General features: G+C 45.7%; 1 protein-coding gene across 4 annotated transcripts in view; it reads left to right on the top strand.

The window, feature by feature from the left end:
• The first annotated feature begins 2,851 nt into the window (after nucleotides 1-2,851).
• CPSF6 (cleavage and polyadenylation specific factor 6) overlaps nucleotides 2,852-20,613 on the top strand; it is a 31,158-nt gene continuing 13,396 nt past the window's right edge. The window contains exons 1-9 of one of the 4 annotated variants that reach the window (XM_066591615.1): nucleotides 2,852-3,019; nucleotides 5,083-5,292; nucleotides 5,478-5,581; nucleotides 7,571-7,716; nucleotides 10,304-10,477; nucleotides 11,308-11,794; nucleotides 11,870-11,985; nucleotides 17,549-17,702; nucleotides 18,132-18,325. In XM_066591615.1, coding sequence (XP_066447712.1) covers nucleotides 2,960-3,019; nucleotides 5,083-5,292; nucleotides 5,478-5,581; nucleotides 7,571-7,716; nucleotides 10,304-10,477; nucleotides 11,308-11,794; nucleotides 11,870-11,985; nucleotides 17,549-17,702; nucleotides 18,132-18,321 — 1,641 coding nt within the window. In that variant the 5' untranslated portion in view covers nucleotides 2,852-2,959 and the 3' untranslated portion in view covers nucleotides 18,322-18,325. Of the gene's footprint in view, nucleotides 3,020-5,082; nucleotides 5,293-5,477; nucleotides 5,582-7,570; nucleotides 7,717-10,300; nucleotides 10,478-11,307; nucleotides 11,795-11,869; nucleotides 11,986-17,548; nucleotides 17,703-18,131; nucleotides 18,326-20,613 lie in introns of all 4 variants that reach the window. The other 3 variants (XM_066591613.1, XM_066591616.1, XM_066591614.1) reach the window with 3 other exon arrangements.

Below are 20,613 nucleotides of genomic sequence, written 5' to 3'. Positions count from 1 at the left end.
CCCGGCTGACTTGTCAACCTCACAGCGCCCCCGAACATCGATTGGGGCATTTAAATGTCCATGTCAGAATTCAAAGGGTTAACAGTACAGATGGGCGAGCGTACTCGCTACGGCAAACTACTTGAGCGAGTTGTGCCTTATGCGAGTACCTGCCCGCTCGTCTCTAAAGATTCGGGTACCGGCGGGGGAGAGCGGTGAGTTGCGGGAGTGATCAGCGAAAAGCGGGGGGAAGAGAGTGAGAGAGAGATCTTCCCCCCCCCCCCCCCCGTTCCTCCCCGCTCTCCCCCGCCGGCACCGGAATCTTTAGAGACGAGAGGGCAGGTACTCGCATAAGGCACTACTCGCTCGAGTAGTTTGCCTTAGCAAGTACGCTCGCTCATCTCTAGTTAACAGCTCTCTACTGTTGCAGGCGGGTGTCGGGTTATCAGAAACAACCAGCACCCACGTACCTCCTGTAGCATTAAGGTGTTAAAGAGTATCTAACCTTTTTTTTGTTAAATCATATTGACAATAAAAGTTTTTTAAGTCATCAGATAATAGGTTTGCTCACTGAAATCTGACTCCCTCATAGAGTAAATGCCCCCAGAAGGTCCACTATCGCAGTGGCCTCTAAGCTCCTCCAGCTTGAAAGGATTCAGCGGTTGCTAAGAGCAGTCCATACACTGTTTCCTAGCGTTGGGTGTACAAACTGAGAGCAGGCACAGAGTCCTGGTGGGCGGCACTTGTCTATCAGTTGTTTGTTGTGAATGGCACATGCAACTGCACACGTATGAAAAGGGTCTGTTTTTGTGGTTGCAACAGGGAAATGTTTTTAATATGAGTGTGCACTTAGTCTAAGGCCGGGCTCACACGACCGCGTCAGATTCTGCCAGAATGAGGCCCGCAGCCGATTCCGGCTGTGAGCCTGGCCGGTGACCATACATATGGCGTGTAATTGTATTGTGTATGACCGTGTACACACACAGGTGGTTATGCGCCACTTAGCGATGATGTGGGTACCCATAGCCTATATGCAATGAAATAGCATATGGGCTGCAGGTATATCTGCAACCATAGAGCACAATATGCTCAATGGTTGCAGATTCTGCGGTAAATAGAGCATGCTGCGATATTCCTTCCACTCTGCAATTCGAACTTGCAGGTGTAAGGGAAACTTCGAAAATAGGTACCTTTCAATGCACACGTATTATTGCGGAATTGACATTGCAGACGGGCCACAGATTTCCCGGGAAAAGCAAGAGTTTTAGGAAAATAATCTGTACTGCGCATGTGTGATGGCGAGCCACGCGGACCATCTGCAGTACAGATGAAGATCAAGAAAGCAGGTACGTGCGGATGCCGCTGCTGCCAGGGCCGGATTCCGCTGCAGGACTCTGAATGCAGAATCTGGCTCTGTCATGTGCATATGGCCTTAGGCCAGGCTTACACGGCCATCAGCGAAGGCCCATAGTGGATTACACCTGTAAGCCCGGGCGCGAACCTGCATATGCCCGCAAAAATTGTACTGCGCATAACCGTTATACTCACACAGGCGGTCATGCACAGCATACCTTTTTTACTGTTTATACTTCTCGTGCCGTTGCTTAGCAATGACGCGGACACCCGCTGTCCATACGCAACATAACTGTGTATGGGCAGCAAGTATATCCGCGACCATAGAGAACAATGTGTTGCAGATATACGCAGTAAAATAGAACATGCTGCATTTTATTTTCCGCTTGTGAAGTAACCATTTCCAACATGTTAATGTGATCAACGCATTTGATTGATCCGTGTATTATCATGAATCATACGCTTGTGGAATCCGCAATTCAAACCAGTCGTGTGACACTGGCCTTAGGGCTTTTACCCACTAGCGTTTTTTTTAACGCTGCGATATCGCTGTGTTTTTTTCAATGAAACTTTCTAATGTTAAAATCGCATCGCACAAAAATCGCAGGTTTGTGCTTTTGTGATTTTTTGTGCAATGTGATTTTAACATTTGAAAGTCCCAGTGGGTAAAAGCCCTTAGGCTGGGTTCTCATGGGGCGGATTCTCGGTGGAAATCTCGCAGTTTGGCTGAGGTGAAAAAACGCGAGATTTCCGCCGGGAGAACCGCTGCTTCAAAACCCGCGGCGGTTTTGAAGCGGCCTGGCCGCTTGCTCTTCCGATGTGGCCGGAGCTCCCATAGAGGAGAGCGTAGCCGCAGCAGAAAAGAAAAAGGAAATGCTGCTGTCGGCAAATCCACGCCGCAGCGGCAGCTTCTGCCGGCTTAGCCGCAGCGGATTTGCCACCCCGTGTGGACGAGATTTCTCAGAAATCTCGTCCACATGGCTGGCTAATCCCGGGATTAGTGGCCGCATGCGGATTTGCCCCAGTGAAATTCCGCACGGAATTTCCACGGCAAATCCGCCCCGTGTAAACCCAGCCTTACAGTTGTGCCCTTGCAGCAGTGTTGTTTAGTACAGTACTAGCAGGAATCTAAATATGGCACTGCTGGTGTTTAGTCTGTGTTCACACACGACCTTATGTAATACACTGTAGGACCGGCCAGAAGTATTTGCCCCACAGTCCGCAGTGAGCTCTTCGTGTTAAATAGGGATTTTGTTGCATATTCCCTGTGGGTTTAGTCATGGAGTTGCCCGGTAGCATTCCAGCAGAGCCAAAACTCCACACCGAATATGGGATATCTGCTCATGTGACTGGACACCACTGTGGATTTTCCTAGCGTTTATACATGAACCCCCATGTATATTGATAGTCACACTTATGATTGCAGTATTACTTGACAGGTATTTACTGTACTTGTGCGATTGGACTTTTTAAATAAAGATTTTCGAATTCAAACCCGCACCCCCTCCTTTCCAGCTACGTACATCCTGTCCTGAGAACGGAAGTGACGCACGCTTTCCCGCTCGCCTCTCCTTCGCCCAGTTCGCGGCGCTGCGTGACTGGCTTGCCGGGCGAGTAGCGGCGGAAGATGGCGGACGGAGTGGATCACATAGACATCTATGCAGACGTGGGAGAGGAGTTTAACCAGGTACCGGCCATTTTTGTCACCGTCGGGCTGGGTTACGGGTGTGTGAGGGACTGTGGCTCCCAGCGCGCCGCTGCTCTGCGGGCTGTGTGCGCCGTGCTGCGGTGTGCGGCCGTGTGCCTGCAGGGCCGCTCGGAGGCGGTTGCTAGTTGGGCCCCGCAGGCCGCCATGTAGCTTCCTTTGTGTAGGCCTCACGTGTGTGTGTACAGGCCGCGCTGCCCCGCCCCCTCCGCTGCAGACCGCGGCGCAACAACAACAAAAACAGGAGAGCGGCGGTCCTGCTGCAGGCCGCCTACCTACTGCGTTATATCCCAGCCACCGACCCGGAGAAGGGCCGGCTGCAGACAATGCCCTCATGTTGTGCACATTAATGTCGCCCTCCTGGGGTCTGGATGTGGACTCCCCACCGGATAGGGGTTGCGGATTCCGCAAGCGTTTGATTTGTGGTAATATGCAGATCCATCGGATGCCTTGGATTACACAATCGCTCGTGTTAGCCGGTCAGAATGGCATCATGTCATTGCTAAGCAGCGGTGAGGGACATATAGACAAGCCGCAGCAGTCTTGGACTCCGCATGAGAGCGTATCTCCCGCAAGCTGTGCTATGCGGCCTCCTGGCTTTTGTTTAAATTTCCCGCTCTGTTGCTTCGCAGCTGTGTATAAACGGCGCACGTTCACAGTGTGACTGCGCGTGTACAGCGTTGATTACATGCCCTTTGAGAATAATGGGCTCTATCGTGTAATATACGGCAAAATAGAACATGCTGCTCTTTCCTGTGCGTGTTATACACGCACGTGTGTCTGGATCAGTGTACTTTCATGGACTGCGTCCACAGCGCGTTACACCTGTATCATATGCAATGATATTACGCTTATGTGAGTCCGGCCTGACATAGAAAAAAAAATGGCAGTGTGGCTTATTTTAGTTTTCATGCACCAAAATTGCCAATTAAAGCCAGAGCGGACTGTAGGCATGAGCAGGCTGCTTTTTTTTTTTTTCTTCTTTCACACACCCATTGACTTCAGATGGGCGTTTGACCTTCCGTTAATTAGGCCTCCTCTGTTATTTATGGCTGACGCTTGGATGACACTTGTGTGTGAAAAACGCAGCAAAAACTCATCTAAAACACCCATACTAGCTGTGAAGTTAGTCAGTTGTTCACTAAAAGGCAGCACCTGTGTGAATAAGGCCTTGGCCAAATCCTACTCACTCGGATTATATATATCTCCATATCGACTGATTTGAAGCATTTTGCTGCGAATGTTACCTATAAAGTAAACGTTTCTATTGACGCTATGGGGGAGATTAATATCCCTTTTTGGTGTTAAAGTCAATTTGGTGCAGGCAGGCTAAAAATTGGGCAACTTTTTGAGAGGTATACTGCTCTACGCCACTTTCCTGAAAGCACAACTTGGTGGCCGGAGGCGCAGCTGCCCGGCCTGATACATTCATGTTTAATTTACGCCAGCCAGGCTTTTTTTTTTTTTTTTGTAGACGCGCAGAGCACCCGAGATGCACCTCATACATGAAGAGGTGTGCGCCTGCTCCTGTATCAGGCACATCGTGCACTAGCTTGGAGAGGACTAAGGCCGGCTGTACACGGGTCAAGCGAGACTTCGCATGCAGGATCCCGAAGCGGAATCTGTCTGTGACCCTGGCCAGTGACCCCTGTGTACTCGCAAAATCTGAGCCGTGGCCAAGCCGATTTATAAATCCCGCCTCTATGACGTGATGGCTGTGATAGGCTGAGCTGCAGCGCTCGAATAACCAATCAATGCAGTGCTAAAAGAACCAATCACACCCAGCTTTGTGGAGGTGGGATTTATGATCCCCTGCAACCAGGAAGGGATGCTGTGTGGGTGGCCAACGTTTGCCAATATGATATATAATAAAGCCCCTCAACATATTATTTCACAGTGGTGCCACTAAAAATAAAAAATACGTGTCCCCAAAAAAAGACTGCATATGGCTATGTCTGAGTGTCTAGCACCGTATGTCGGCGGGGTGTCCATGTGCTACCAGTTACCCGAGAATCACTCTAAATGTAAGTACCTTTGCCTTGCAGGAAGCAGAATATGGGGCACATGAGCAGATTGAGCTGTATGAGGACGTCCTCTCCCCTTCTGCAAATAATGGAGATGCTCCGGAAGATCGGGACTATATGGATAATCTTGCTACATCTGTCTCAGATGATGTGGGGAAAGGATCAGCGCCAAATGTTGTATTCACTTATCCTGGAAAGAGGATTGCTTTATATGTTGGAAATCTAACGTGGGTGAGTGTTTGAGCTTTGTGCGCTAGATATTTAGAAGCTTTCCTCCCTGGAAAGTAGTTGGAGTGTCCCTGCCAGCCATAAGGGTTGGGGGTAGTACCCATCTACGTGCACCACTACCTGCCCCCTTTTTTCTTTTTCCATCCTATTGCTGCTTGAAGCTTATTTTGTTCTTTTACTGTTTTTAGTGGACAACAGATGAAGACTTAACAGATGCTGTTCACTCTTTGGGTGTTAATGACATTTTGGAAATAAAGTTTTATGAAAATCGTGCAAATGGGCAGTCAAAAGGGTGAGTTGAAACTTTCTATTAAAATAAACACCTCATGGGAGTTTTGTGCGCCCATTCACACGATTTTTGGTTGCGCTGTCGCTATGACACGGCCAACCAAAAATCGCCTACGCGTGTGAAGGAGCCCTTAAATGGTACAATTTTCTTTTCTTTCTATGGTCTGTATTATTGACGTCTTATATTGTATTTCTCCTGCTCTTGTACAAACTGATTTAGCTCAGTGTCTGCAGGAAAGGTATAGCTGGTTAGGAGTAGCTAACACTTTAAAGGGGTTGTCCCGCGCCGAAACGGGTTTTTTTTTTTTTCAACCCCCCCCCCGTTCGGCGCGAGACAACCCCGATGCAGGGAAGTAAAGAAAGTTTACCGGAGCGCTTACCTTAATCCCCGCGCTCCGGTGACTTCAATACTTACCGCTGAAGATGGCCGCCGGGATCCTCTGTCTTCGTGGACCGCAGCTCTTCTGTGCGGTCCACTGCCGATTCCAGCCTCCTGATTGGCTGGAATCGGCACGTGACGGGGCGGAGCTACACGGAGCCGCTCTCTGGCACGAGCGGCTCCATAGAAGACTACAGAAGACCCGGACTGCGCAAGCGCGGCTAATTTGGCCATCGGAGGGCGAAAATTAGTCGGCACCATGGGAACGAGGACGCTAGCAACGGAGCAGGTAAGTAAAAAACTTTTTATAACTTCTGTATGGCTCATAATTAATGCACAATGTATATTACAAAGTGCATTATTATGGCCATACAGAAGTGTATAGACCCACTTGCTGCCTCGGGACAACCCCTTTAAGTGTCCACCTCCTAGTGGCAATAGCTATACCCAAGGTCCATGTCCCCCAGTGAACGTAACCAGAAACTGATTTTTCGTCAAGTAACAAAAATCCTGTTTATGCATTGCTCCCAGCAAAAAATTACTAAAAATTATTCAGTACATTATATGTACCCAAAATTGATTCCTATAAAATCTTGAACTTGTCCCACAAAATACAAGATCTCATACAGCTACATTGATGAAAAAATTAAAGTCATGACCACTTGAACACAAAAGGGGAAACTATTTACTGGCTCTGCCCCGCTCCCTCTCTGCCCCTCGGCACTATTTGCAATGAGAGGGGGCGGGGCAGAGCCAGTAAATAGTTTCCCCAGTGCACTGCTCCCGGCTCTTTCATCCTCCTCCCCCTGCAGAGAGGGACACTGTATATCGGCCAGGCGTGAATACCTGGCCGATATACGGTGGTCTGAATAAGCCCTTATGGCTAGAATTAGATATCACTTAAAAATACACTTAAGGCGACTGAGTTCTGCGTCAAATATTATTTGCATGAGATTTAAAATCTGCATTTAAAGAAAAACCCACTTTTTTGGGAGGGCTTTTCCAATTTTAACGTGACTTTCCCCTGCACTGTCCTCTGTGGGCAGCTTATCAGGAGGTGCTCCTAATAACTCCCTCTACTGGTCCAGATACATGAGTGACACATTTGGCTCTGGTGCACAACCATACAATCCTTTAGCAAGTGTGGAAACCATTTCCTTCTGTTTCGCTCTTTGAGTGACTGTTCATAGTGACATGCATTTTGCTATTGTCTGAGCTTTTAATTTTCCTTAAAGGGACTTTCTGGGAGTTTTTTTTGTTTTTCTAATAATTACCTATTTTCAGAATAGGTCATCAATAATGATTGGCGCAAGGGTTAATGGAAGCTGTGCCTGCACTACCAAACCAGCCTGCTGCAGTACAGTATAATCTGATTCTTGCATTGTCTGTGCTGACCTGTGCCAGGAATCGCCTGATTGGTGGGGATCCTGAGCAGCAGACCTCCGCCCCCCCCGCCCACCAATCATTGACAACCTACCCTGAGGATGGGTATTTGATAGAAGAAAGAAAAAAAAAATCACTAGAATTAGACAACCCATTTAAATGCAGGTGGATTATCGGTGTCAATGGGGTTTTTTTCCCCCCTCCAATTTATAAATACGTTTGTTTACATAGGTTTGCACTGATATGTGTTGGTTCGGAGTCGTCATCAAAGAAACTCATGGATTTGTTGCCTAAGAGAGAACTACATGGACAGAGCCCTGCTGTAACTCCCTGCAATAAGCAATTCCTCAGCCAATTTGAAATGCAGTCAAGAAAAAGTAAGTATCCTCACTTCCACAGTACATTGTTTTACAAAGAATCTCCATTGCTAAGATCCTTACTGGCATGCTTTGATTGGACATTCTTATTTTGTAAGCTGATCTGAGCTTTTGTGAGGCCAGGGTACTTTAAACAAAGGTGCAAATATGATACCAATAAAATAACAGTTCCATCAAGGCCACCTCTGTATAACCTATAAACATAACAGGGGAATCCTCACAACTGTCTCATCCCCCAAGAAAATTAGCTATTGACCAGATATTTAGGTAGCTGGTGCCTCCCTGTAGTAAGAAAACTCCTTTTAAGGCTGCCTGTCCACGGGCGATATGTCACTGCGTTATCCGTGGTGATAATCCAGCCAGGTTACCGCAGTGAGCGCTTTCCATAGGCTAACTATGGAAAGCGCAGCCTGACGTCCACGAGCTGAGAATCCTAGCAATTCTGCACAAGCGGGATTAAAATCGCAGCATGATGCGATTTGCTGCAACTCTCAGCAGCAAGCCTATCTGTTAGGCCAATCGCAGAGACCTTGTAGTGCTCCTCCCCCTCCCCCCACGGCGGAATATCATTAGCGATATTCCGTCACGGCTGTGGACAGGCAGCCTAGACTAGAGACTATACAAAAATATTCTCTAGTGAAACCAGGGCTTGGCAACAGAATTGGAATAAGAACCCCGTCTGTCAGCTGCACTCGGCCAAATGGCTTTTCTGTTAATATTCCTGGCTCACTATAACCTACAAACATTTCATACAAAAGTCCATTTTAACTTAATATGCACAGTATACAGCCTCACTTCTGCTTCATGGAGTTGTATACCGAGAGCTTTTAGCTGCTGCATAGATGTAAAGCATAACATGCTGGCTGTCTGCCCTAGAGGAAACATGGCAGGTACTGTATACTGTGTTATTGAGTTCAATATATTACTGTTTGCAACAATCTCCTAAACTTCCCCTGACAGCTGCAAGTAACCAAAAAGTAGAGAACATGTATATTGCAGTCAGTCCACAGTCTAGTGTAAAACGTGCGGTCGGGCAGTCCATTGTTAGCAGCTGTTGACTCAAGCACAGTTATCTAAAGAAACACATTTGGTTGCCTGTGCCGTGTTCCTGCGGACTGCAACTGTCGCTTGACTGATAAAATAAGAAAATCGCTCTGCAAGTTTTGTTTTTTCTAGCCCTAGCCTTACAGTTCCTTGTGACAATGGTGCTCTAAGTGATCACCTGAATGGATTACATGTAGTCACAGCCTTTAAGAGAACTTGTACAGACTGCTTAACACGGAGTGCTGTCACTCGAAAGTGGCTGATGGGTGTGTTTAAATAGGTCATTTTATTTTGCCTCTGGCAATCTGAAGTTTAACTTTATATGTTGACACAACCCCTGTAAAAAGTAAGTTGTACTTGCTGTGGCAATCCCCTGCCATTTCAGCGGCGCCGTTCTCCCTCCTCGTCACTAGTCGCTGCGTTGGTGACATGTCTGTTCACCTATGACCTCTGTAGCTAATCACTGGTTTCATGGTCTTCACAGCAGAACTCAGTGAGCAATAGATATAATGGATAGACTCTGTCATATTTACTTCTATAGGCGAATGGTCTAGACATGTTCTGTGACCTGTGCAGGGAGGGGAGTAAATAAACTAAACAATAAAAGAGAAGCTAACAATCTTTGTCATTTGGTCGATGCATGCGCATAGACTGAACGACAACCATTACGATTCCTCAGCCTGTATGAAAGGTCATAACAAAAGCCAGACAGACCACATTCATGTATTCAATCCGTTTGGGCTGGGATTCAGTTTTCCTGTTCTTGTAACAGGACAGGAAAATTGAAGCCTGAGTGCAGGATTAAAGGAGTTGTCCCGCAGCAGCAAGTGTAGTTAAGCACTTCTGTATGGCCATATTAATGCACTTTGTAATATACATCATGCATTAAACATGAGCCATACAGAAGTTATACACTTAACCTCTCTGGTGCTGGCGTCCCCGTCTCCATGGCGCCGACTAAAGCTGCCTTCTCCCGTGATTAGACGTGCTTGCGCTGTCTGGTCTTCTGTTCTGTTGAATGGGGCCGCTCCGGCGTGCTCGCGCCGCACAGGTCTTCTGCGCATGTGCAGACCAGCTCTCCGGCGCGAGCACGCCGGAGCGGCCCCATTCAACAGAACAGAAGACCAGACAGCGCAAGCGCGTCTAATCGCGGGAGAAGGCAGCTTTAGTCGGCGCCATGGAGATGGGGACGCCAGCATCGGAGGGGGTAAGTGTATAACTTCTGTATGGGTAATATTTAATGCACGATGTGCATTAATATGGCCATACAGAAGTGCTTAACCCCACTTGCTGCCGCGGGACAACCCCTTTAATGGCCTAAAAGCAGGCTTGCTTCGTAAGTGGAACTGAACTTTCAAGTTTAGTAATAGTTTTATTACATGCAATTTTAATACAATTTTAGGATTTCTGTTCCTGCATCAACTTATTGCTAACCAGTATTTTATACAATCTAGAATTCTAAAAAATCCTGCCTCTGGAGTCCGCTATTTGCGATTTCAGTGTTTAGGTATAGATACTTTTTGTTTTATTTTAATTGTTGCAGCTACACAGGCTGGTCAAATGTCTGGAGAAGGCAAGGCTGGCCCACCTGGTATCAATGCTCGCTTACCTTTTCCGCCGGGTGGCAGAGGCAGGGGTCGGTTCCCAACCTCAGGCCCTGGTGGTGACAGATTTCCTGGACCTACTGGACCCGGAGGGCCTCCTCCACCTTTTGCCGGTAAGAGCGAAATGATCAGTTAGTTAAAAAACAAAAAACATATTTCCAGCAGCCAGTAAAATTATTGTAAAATATTACCTCCAAATAAAATTGTGATATTGATGTATATTTTCAATTATGAATGAATTTTATTCAAAAAAACAGCTTTTTTTTTTTTTTTTTTGTATGATTTGCTGGGAACTTGGCAGCTTTTGGCAATTAGTTTTAAAGCTTTTGCCTTGGAGTAAATTTTCACTTAATTTTATTAATTACATATTGAAATCTTTACAAGAAAGATTTGTTAAAAATTGAAATAGTCGTAAAGTTGTATATTAACATAATTTATGATGGTGATAGAAACTTTAGTTCACCCCGCACACAACTCCTGACACAGCTCCATCAACAGAAAAAAATAGGGCTTACAATATGGTGACAAAAGCATTTCATTAAAAAAAAAATAAAAAAATTAATGAAACAAATATGCATCATAGTTATCGTATGGTTTATGACCCGTAGAATAGTTAGCATGTTGTGTTTATTGCACCAAGGCTGTTGTAAAAAGTTAAATCCCTCAATATATGACAGTGCCAGGGTTCTTGCTTTTTTTTTTTTCTTTTCTCCACCCAAAAACTATATTTTTAATGTAGTGAATGGTGCATTAAATAGTACCTTTTTTAGAAATACAACTCGGCCCACCAAAACAAACCTTGTATGGCTATGTTGACAAAATAAGACGTTATAGCTCTTAAAATGCAAGTATGCAAAACGAAAATCTGAAAATTAGCTAGTGGTTAAAAAGGTAATTGCTAATTTTTTTAATTTTTTTTTTTATGCAAAATGTTTAATTTTAGGCATGACTCCTCCAAGGCCACCTATGTGTCCACCTGGTCCTCCAGGGCCACCTGGTCCCCCTCCACCTGGACAACCTCTTCCTCCCCCATTGACTGGACCTCCAAATAGGGGTGACCGCCCTCCTCCCCCAGTACTATTTCCTGGACAGCCATATGGTCAACCACCCTTAGTCCCTCTCCCTCCAGGTCCTCCACCACCTGTATATGGTCCTCCACCTGGTCCACCACCACCTCAACAAGGTCCACCTCCTCCACCTGGTCCATTTCCTCCACGTCCTCCAGGTCCCCCAATGGCACTTGGCCCACCACCTCACTTACCAGGACCACCTCCAGGTGGACCACCTCCAGCTCCACATGTGAATCCCAATTTTTTCCCACCTCCGGGGAATGCTGGTATGCCTGCATCAGATAGTAGAGGACCACCATCATCCGATCCATATGGTCGACCACCTCCATATGACAGAGTAGATTATGGACCTCCAGGAAGGTAAGATAATTAAATAGATAACTTTTATAGCTTAATGTATGCATTGTAAATTTACTTATAATTTTGTTTTTAAAGGGACATGGATTCTGTCAGAACTCCTTTAAGTGAAGCAGAGTTTGAAGAAATAATGAATCGAAACAGGGCGATTTCGAGCAGTGCTATCTCAAGAGCAGTTTCTGATGCTAGTGCTGGTATAGTAAATCTGAATACATATAAAATAATGCAGACAGTCAATATGTAGCTAAATAGATATAGAGTATTTGTTGCAGGTTGTTACGGAGTTAAAAATGTCTAGTAAATCTATAACTTCTGTGTGACTGTGGTTACAGAGGCAGGGCTGCTTCTTGTGTGTTCCTCTGTACCATCTCAAAACCTTAACATACTTGGCTATGAAAAAACTTCAGCATATGTATTGCACAGTATACACCAATCAGCTATAATATAAAATCATTGACAATGTCATAACGGTGGCACCTGTAAAGGATTAGCATTTATATGAGACAGCAAGTAAACTACTTGCTTTTGCTGTGTTGGAAGCCAGGAATATGGGCAAACATGAGAATCTTGGTGCCTTTGGTAAGATTGTGATGGCTACACGACTGGGTCAGATCATCTCTAAAACAGGTCTTGTGGGCTGCTTCTAGCTTTTGGCAAACTTTTGCTAGGAAATCTTGGGTCATGAAATTCAAGTGGATGTTTCACATGTACCACCTATCTAAAGGTTGTTGCAGACCAAATAACTCGTTATGGAAACGTTCAAGGTGATGACCTTTTTTCCAAATTCCCCACATCTCAATCCAGTGAAGCATCTGTGGTATGTGCTGGGAAAAAATCCAATCTATGATACCTACACCTTGCAACTTACAGGACTTATAAGATCACTAACTCTTCAAAAAACTTGTGCTTATCTGAAAGCTAAAGTGCAATTCACTTTATGTACCTGGAATTACATTTTCTGCTAGCCACTTGGGGGATCTCCCACCTAATTTGCGGTCCACTGCCTCTGTCAAGTGAAGTCTGTCAAAGAACCTGGAGTTCGTTGGACTTTGTGGGTTCACAGGGTGACAGAATCACTCTACTAAGGGAATGCCAGGGTCGCCACTACCACGAATTGCCTGCCTCCCAGACTAGTCAGTGAACCTGCCACAGGGACAGCAATCACTGCAACCCCAATATGGGTGTGCTCCTTCTCAGTGGCAACTGCAGACCTCACAAAAGCCTCTAGGTCCATTGTGGAGATGCTGGGCAGGACATCCAGCCAGAACCCGAATGGGGGGTGGTGGTGGTGGGGGCGTCTCCTGCTATTCGGGGACGTGTGGCTCTCACATCTAGGATTCTTGGGTGCACAAAATTGTTTTTTCAGGAAGCGCAATAGACTTTCATTCTGCCTCCCAAGAGTGTTTGTTTGTTTTTTGCTTGTTTGTTTTTTTTTTTCTTCTGCTTTTCCACTGTTTGATTCGATCAGACTCTCTCAGTACCTTCTAGCCATCGAAGATTTGCTCGAACAAGGTGTCATCTCTTCTCTCTGACAAACATTTTACTAGATTTTATTCCAACCTGTTTGTGGTCTCTAAAAAGGACTTGGTTCACCTCATCATAGATCTGAAGTTCATCAACCGCTATGCCAAACTGTCACTTGTGTATGGAATGCAACTGAGTGGTGGTTGCTTCTATAGTGAATGTGGATGAATATCTTCACCACCGTTCATCCCATAACCATCTGGCTCCTCGATTTGCATCTGGGCAGATGAGCATACCATTTCAGGTATGCAGTTGGACTCAGTCGCTCTCCTTCCTGTGATCCTTTCTTAAATCATCGCACCTCAAATTCCCACTCGGAGGGGTGGGACCTTGTGACATTTGCGGTGGGCATAGTCCGTTAGCCCACTGGTTATGTTTTTTTGGTGCTGCAGTCAGTTTATTCCAAGGGGCTGTGGCTTCGGACGGGTTGCAGCTGTCCCCGTTTCAGTGCGGCTGTGTTTTTGTGCAGCCTGTGGCATACTCAGGTGGAATTCGATTGCATATATAATTGGGGTACAGCTGCGAACGACCGCAGTGCTTACTGAGGTCCTACTTTAGGCCCTGTCTTTGGCCTAACACCGGACACTGCCGAGAAGGCAGACTGGGGCAGGCTTCCTGTTTGCACTATATAAATAAAGCTTATTTAATATAATTTTTACCTGCGCTCAGGTCCTGTTGACTTCTCCTCTGTTCAGCAGTGCACCGAAGAAGCTTCTTGCTCCTCTGCATCTGGTCCCACGCATCAGACCGTTCCGATCAGAAGATCTGTGCTTGATAAAGAGGCATGTTTTAGCCCCGAAACGCGTTATACTAGCATTTGTATACCTGACCTATTGGTCAGACTTTTTATTTCATAATATATTTTTTAATATAAAAGTATACATTAATTGGAACATTATTTTGCCAGTGTGCTATTCCTTATACGACCAAAAATGGAAACCTTACAAGCGCAGAGATTTTCTTCTTGTGTTCATCTCTAGTATATGCCACCCACAGCAGCCAGGTGTATTGTTTCTAAATCTCTAGCAGCACTCCAACATTTGGATGTCCTAAGGTTTGTAAGGCACCCAGAACCATCGCAGTGGACAGGGATTCCGATGCTAGCAAGTAGGTTCCCTTATCAGGGCTTTCCTCACAAGCGCCGGGCAAGTTCCCTTCCTTATTTTTACATGCTCTAAATCGACTACGCGGAAATTGGCTCATTCCGACAGTCACTGTCCCGCGCTATTTATTAACTGCTCCTCTGCAAGTGACTCATTATTCCAGCTCTGCTTCCACACCAGCTCAGGACTGGGTAAGCACTACCTAGTGGCTTGCTCCCCCTCCTCTATTGCTCCTCTTGGCGTGCTCATGGCAGTAGGCCCATTTCGGAGCGTTCATGAACATGTCTCCTTTGGAACCAGATTGTACGAGATTGTTCCAGAGGCAACTGATAGGAAATGTTTGCATCTCCCACAGAACAAATGATTTTTTTTTTTGTGAGATCTCTGCAGAAGAAATGGCCTCTGTTTTTAGTTCCTTGTGGCGCTCCAGCTCAGATCCTCGGATAACAAGAAATCCTCACAGGACCAAAATTGACAGCCCTCTTTTAAACCATATCCTGGCGTCTTGAACACAACCCCATCAAATCCACTTACACAAAATCGCATGAAGGACGGCCTCCACCCAATCAATCCAGGGTGGAGGGACGACTTTCTATGTTCAGGAAAACGTGGCTTGCTCATGTTTCAGACACCTGGGTTCAGGAGAGCATTTCTTCGGGATACACTATAGAATCTTTAACATTTTTATCGGTTCTTCAGCTCCAGAGTCTGTGATCTTCACAGGCCACCACTTTGTCTCAGACGAGACAGGCTCTGTACTCTCAGGCGTGTGATGGTCCCTGTTCCTCCTTCAAAACGCTTCAAGGAGTTATATTGGTACCCAAAAGAAGATGGCACTGTCAGATCCGTTCTGGACCTAAAGAAGTTAAATCACTTTGTCAATGTCTAACACTAATGCATGGAGTCGTTCAAAGTCAGTCATTGCGGGGGAGTTTCTGTCCTCAATAGACAACAAGGACTCTTATCTTCATGTCCCCATATGCTGAGAGCACTAGCTGCTCCTCTGCTTTGCCACCCGCTCAGGTCATTACCAATTCATGGCCCTGCTATTTGCCATTCACTGTCTTTCATCAAGACAAGATGGTTCCAAGTCCTATCCCCTCCTCCTTACTTAGGTTGGTGTTTGGTCACCCATATCAATGAGGGACATATTGCTTTCCTTCTGTCACTCCACCATGAACCCTAGGAAATCCGCTCTCCATAAATTGGACTTGGTTCAAGACTTGATATACCTCTTTCAAACACTCTGATTCTTTTTGTGGTTCCGAACAGCCTGAGATGAAGTCTGGTGGCTTCCAAATCCATTATTTCACGTTGGTTCAGGTCTGAAGTGGCGGAGGTCTTATGTTGCTGCACACTCTAGTTGTGTGGTAGGTGCCTCTTGCGTCAGACGCAATAGTGCCTCTGCTCTACAAGTGTGTGTGAGGCTGCTATGTGGGCTTCTCTGCACATCTTCTTTAAATTCTATTGGATGCACACTTTTGCATCTGCTGACAACTCTTGGTTGAGTTGCAGACTGCCATAAACAGGATGAGAAAATAAGATTTTTGTATTCGCCATAAAAAATTTTCTCGTCTCATTCATTGAGATGCAGCATCCACCCAAAGCGGTGTTAAATGATCACCACTTTTTGCACATTCACATCCTTTGTTGAAGCGTTCTCCTTGGTGTTGCACATGGTTTTGAACTGTTGGGGCTCAGTCACACAAGTGTTTTTGGGTGCGCAAAAAGAGCGCTTCTAAAAGAACCAATGGGTTCCTATAGAAGCGCTCACATGAGAGAATGTAGTAGCACAAAATTGCGCTCCCCTAGCAAAGAGAACATTGGCGATCTCGTGCTGTGCAGGAGTTTCCATTGACTCCTATGGGAGCAGGACTTAATGAAAACGACGGCGCTCGGAATAGCTTCCCCGCTGCTTACAGCAGGATATTTAAAACCTGCTACCCAGTACCTGTTAGTCCCCACAGGGATTAGCAAAACCCTCGGCGAGTCCCCTCATCCCTGCAGGTACTAACAGGAGTTTACAATGGGACATTTAAAACTTCCTTCTGGGCAGCACCTTTTAAATGCCCTGCTGTAAGCTGTGGGGTATTACTCCTGCCCCTGCCGGGCAATTCCCCCAGCAGCAGGGGCAGTAGGGGACTCGCTCTCTCCCTCTCCCAAAGGGATTTCCCTATAGTGCGGGTAGAGGGAGTGAAGTTACAGAACTTCCCCTGAAAGTATGGGCGGGCCCAGAGGATCCACCCTAGCCTCGCCCCCTATGATTTGCTGTGGGAAATCTGAGAATCCCTATATCCCTGTCCACACTCTCCGCTATGGGGATATCCCTCGGGGGTCCCTATAGCAGGGGCAGAGAGACCGGGACTATGGATATTCCCATAGCAGTGGAGAGCAGAGATTCTCCCATAGCAGAGAGCGGAGCTATGGGAGATTTCCATATAGCAGCAAGAGAGGAGCAATGGGGGATTAACCCATAGCCCTCCTCCCTGCTATGGGGAAATCCCCCATAGCTTTACTATGGGGAAATTGCGAAGCCCTGCGGGGTATCTTCACTCTTTCCTCCTGGAGAAGCGCAGCTGCTCCAGTGAATAGGCAAATTTCATGCACATGAAGCTCGGGTCTTTTGCGCGTGAAAATATTGCCCGTTCATGGGATTTCGGCAGATACGAGCGGCGCTCTTTTTTGCCCGCCTATTGGTGCGCAAAAAAAAAGGCTCGTCTGACCGAGGCCTTACATTGTTTTAAAAGTTTATGGTTTTCACTTGAACTGTTTAACCTGTTTTTATGCTATTTGCTGCTCCTGCGTGCATGCATACTGGCTAGCTTGGTGCCTGCAGGAGGGGTATAGCTGGTAGGAGGAGCTAACATTTCTTTTGCTTAGTGTCCACCTTCTAGTGTTCGCTATACCCATGGTCTTGGGCTGTTCCCTCCCCCAATGAACAGGATGAGAGATTTTACAATGAGTACAAAAATCTTATTTTCTAGCTCTGATCCTTTCACAGATACACTGAAGTTAAACTGCATACATTATGGTGAGAAGACAAGGATACTCTTAGAATAGTCCTGCTTCATTTATTGCAATTTTGTGTCTGTTTTTGTAGTTACAAATATTTTTTTCTTTTGTCACACAGGTGATTATGGAAGTGCAATAGAAACTTTGGTAACTGCTATTTCTTTAATTAAGCAATCCAAAGTATCCGCTGATGATCGTTGCAAAGTGCTGATAAGCTCTCTACAGGATTGTCTTCATGGAATTGAATCAAAATCTTATGGTTCAGGGTCTAGGTAATGTGTTCTGTCTTCATTAGTATACGCTTATTAGTGTAGGGAAGCAACAAAAACGTACATTATATTTTAGGAGGATTTTTATAATCCTTTTCGCTTCCTATCTTCTGCATTGGCTATTAAGGAATGGTTTTCTTCTCTCCTAGTGTCTATTTGCCTAAACATGGCTGAATACAAAAGGCTGCATAATAACTTCATCTAGTAAGACTTTTGATATCAGTCTTGAGGAAGAAGGCAATTAATGCCATAACAAACCTAAGTCTTCTTAATGTGAAGATCAACTGAGACTTTAAAGACATTAGCAGCATTCCTTGTAGTGGATACCTGCCTCTAGAATGTGTTTTAAATTTGTATTTTGGGAAAGACTATTTAGTAATGGGAGAAAATGTTTTCAGTTTTAAGGGAAATTAATTGAGTGATTTCCTTTAGAAGACGTGAGCGTTCAAGAGAAAGGGACCACAGTAGGTCACGTGAAAAAAGCAGGCGTCACAAATCTCGCAGCAGAGATCGTCATGATGACTACTACCGGGAAAGAAGCCGTGAACGAGAGAGGCATCGTGATCGGGAACGAGATCGTGACAGAGAAAGAGACAGAGAGCGAGAGTATCGTCATCGCTAAGCAGGTGGGTATATTGTAGGCTGAATCATGGAAGAGATAAGTTCTGCAGAATGACTCATTCTATCTGTTTAATAAAACAAAATCTTCAAAAACTTTGGTGTACTGGTAAGTACCTGTTGGTTCAGAGTGTAGCTTAAGCAGGAATTACTATGGGTTAAGGAAAATTGTGTATTAAAATTGTAATTTCTAATGACAGTATCTGCAATTTTAAAAGAAATCCCTAGGGTATGTCTTGAGAATTCCAACAGAGAAGATAACATTTGGCAGGAATACTGACCGCTGAGAAAGGTGCGCGCGCTTTACAGTTGTGGGTATACACATCCTGTGCACAATGTTATTTAGTTAGGTGATAAAAGTTTATCAGAAAATACCGTAACCTACTATGAACAGGTGAGTCATTCCAATTATAATACTTAAAGGAATCTGTCACCGTGAACATGCAGTCCCAAGGCTTGAAACCTCCAGTGCAGATCATTCCAAAATCCCAGTCAAAATAGCGCAGTTTGCTATTCAGTCCAGTAAAATGCTGGGTGGTGTCAGAAAACCAACTGGACCATTTTAGAAATGGAATCCATTGGACACTTTGCGCCTTATGTTCTTAATCTGCTACTTCCATTATTTTCACTCACCTCCCGTGAGTGAGTCAAACTACAGAAATATGTAGCGCAAGTATAAATGGAGACTTAGGCTATATTCGCATGGAGGAGCACAATTTTGGTTGGAAAAACTCAGACCGATATTGTGTTTCTAAAATTCCTATTTTTCAATGCCAGTGTGGTGTTTTGTGAGAAAATTGCTTCACTGAACATGAACGCATGAAAAACGCACGTTTTTCAGTAAAATTTTTAAATAATGCATCGCACTCGTGGGGACCTCGCCCATATAAATACAGCCTTAGTTGCAGCTCGCATTTTTAAGAGCAGGATTTGCTAAGAATATTTATATATAGTTTAGTGGGAAAAGCTTCAGTAGAACCTGTTTAAATTCCTATTCATTCTTGGCTTAGAAGTCCAGTTTGCGGCCCTAATCACTGACAACTATCTCTGTATACATAATTTGGCTAGGAAAGGCTGACAGTTACTAAGACCCGCTACTGAACTCCTAAGCTCAAACTGAGTACGAACTTCAATAAAAAAAAAATGTTAGGGTGCCTGCACATGAGCAGAATTTCAAGCGCGTGATTTTAGGCACATAATCCGCCCCAGACCGCAGCCAATATACTCCTATGAGGATCCGCAGTTGTCCCCAGACGGACGGATGTGTATCGCGTTTTTTCACGCGAGTGAAAAAATCTGCGACCTGTTCTAATTTTGGTCGGATCATGCGCGTGAAGCCTCCAATGCAAGTGAATGGGTGCGTTTTTTCACGCAGTACATCCGCAGTGCAGCTGCGGATGGAGTCACTGGTTGCTATGACTACAGGAAGTAGGCATGGTAGGAGGCGTCCCAGCACACAGCACAGAGCTTCACAGGCACATTTCAACTGCAGATCTGTCCTTTCAGTCCCCTCATCTACCAGAGAGCAGCCAGCAGCCACCAGCCAGGGTGCACCCAGTACCTCCTTTTTTTCCTGGGGGGCTCTTCCTCCTCCGTTACCGCAGTACGTCCGAAAAAAGTGACATGGATCAACCATGCCCACAAAGACATCTGCTCACCGGGTGAAAGCATGTTGCCAGAATAATTTAACGGTGCTCGCACAAGCAAGAGGGACAAAACGGAGTCTGGGTGTTGGTTTTTAAGCTGTTTTCCAGGGAATGGGCAGTTCTCTAGGGGTTGGGTTTACAATAAGGGTGTCTTCCGGATTTTTCTGCGCGTTTTTTTCCGCAACACATCCGCGTATATCCGCGCGTGATTTTTCACGCATCCGCACCTATCCGCAAGCACATTTAGGTACCATACGCGCGTGAAAATCCGCGAGTGGAATCCGGAACGCTCGTGTGCAGGCGGCCTTACACAGTGAATGCTTTCCATAGACTTGACTTTGGAAAGCCCAGCCCGACGACCACGAACGGAGAATCCTAGAGATTCTCCGCTTGTGGGATTCAAAGCGTGGAATGCTGCGATTTGCTGTGACTCTCTGCGGTGAGCCTATCTATCAGATAGGCTCACCGTGAAGACCTGTCATTTCTCCCCCCTGCTCCCCCGCGGCAGAATATCACTAGCGATATTCCGCCTTGCCTGTGGACAGGCAGCCTTAATCTTTCTTGTGAACTAATCAGCAAATATTATTTCATGCCATGTCAGCCTCATACTGCATGTTCATTGTGATGGATTCCCCTTTTTAACTGATTGA

This window comes from Eleutherodactylus coqui, chromosome 2, assembly GCF_035609145.1.
Source record: "Eleutherodactylus coqui strain aEleCoq1 chromosome 2, aEleCoq1.hap1, whole genome shotgun sequence".
Taxonomy (NCBI): Eukaryota; Metazoa; Chordata; class Amphibia; order Anura; family Eleutherodactylidae; genus Eleutherodactylus; species Eleutherodactylus coqui.
This window is presented reverse-complemented; position numbering and strand designations above follow the sequence as displayed.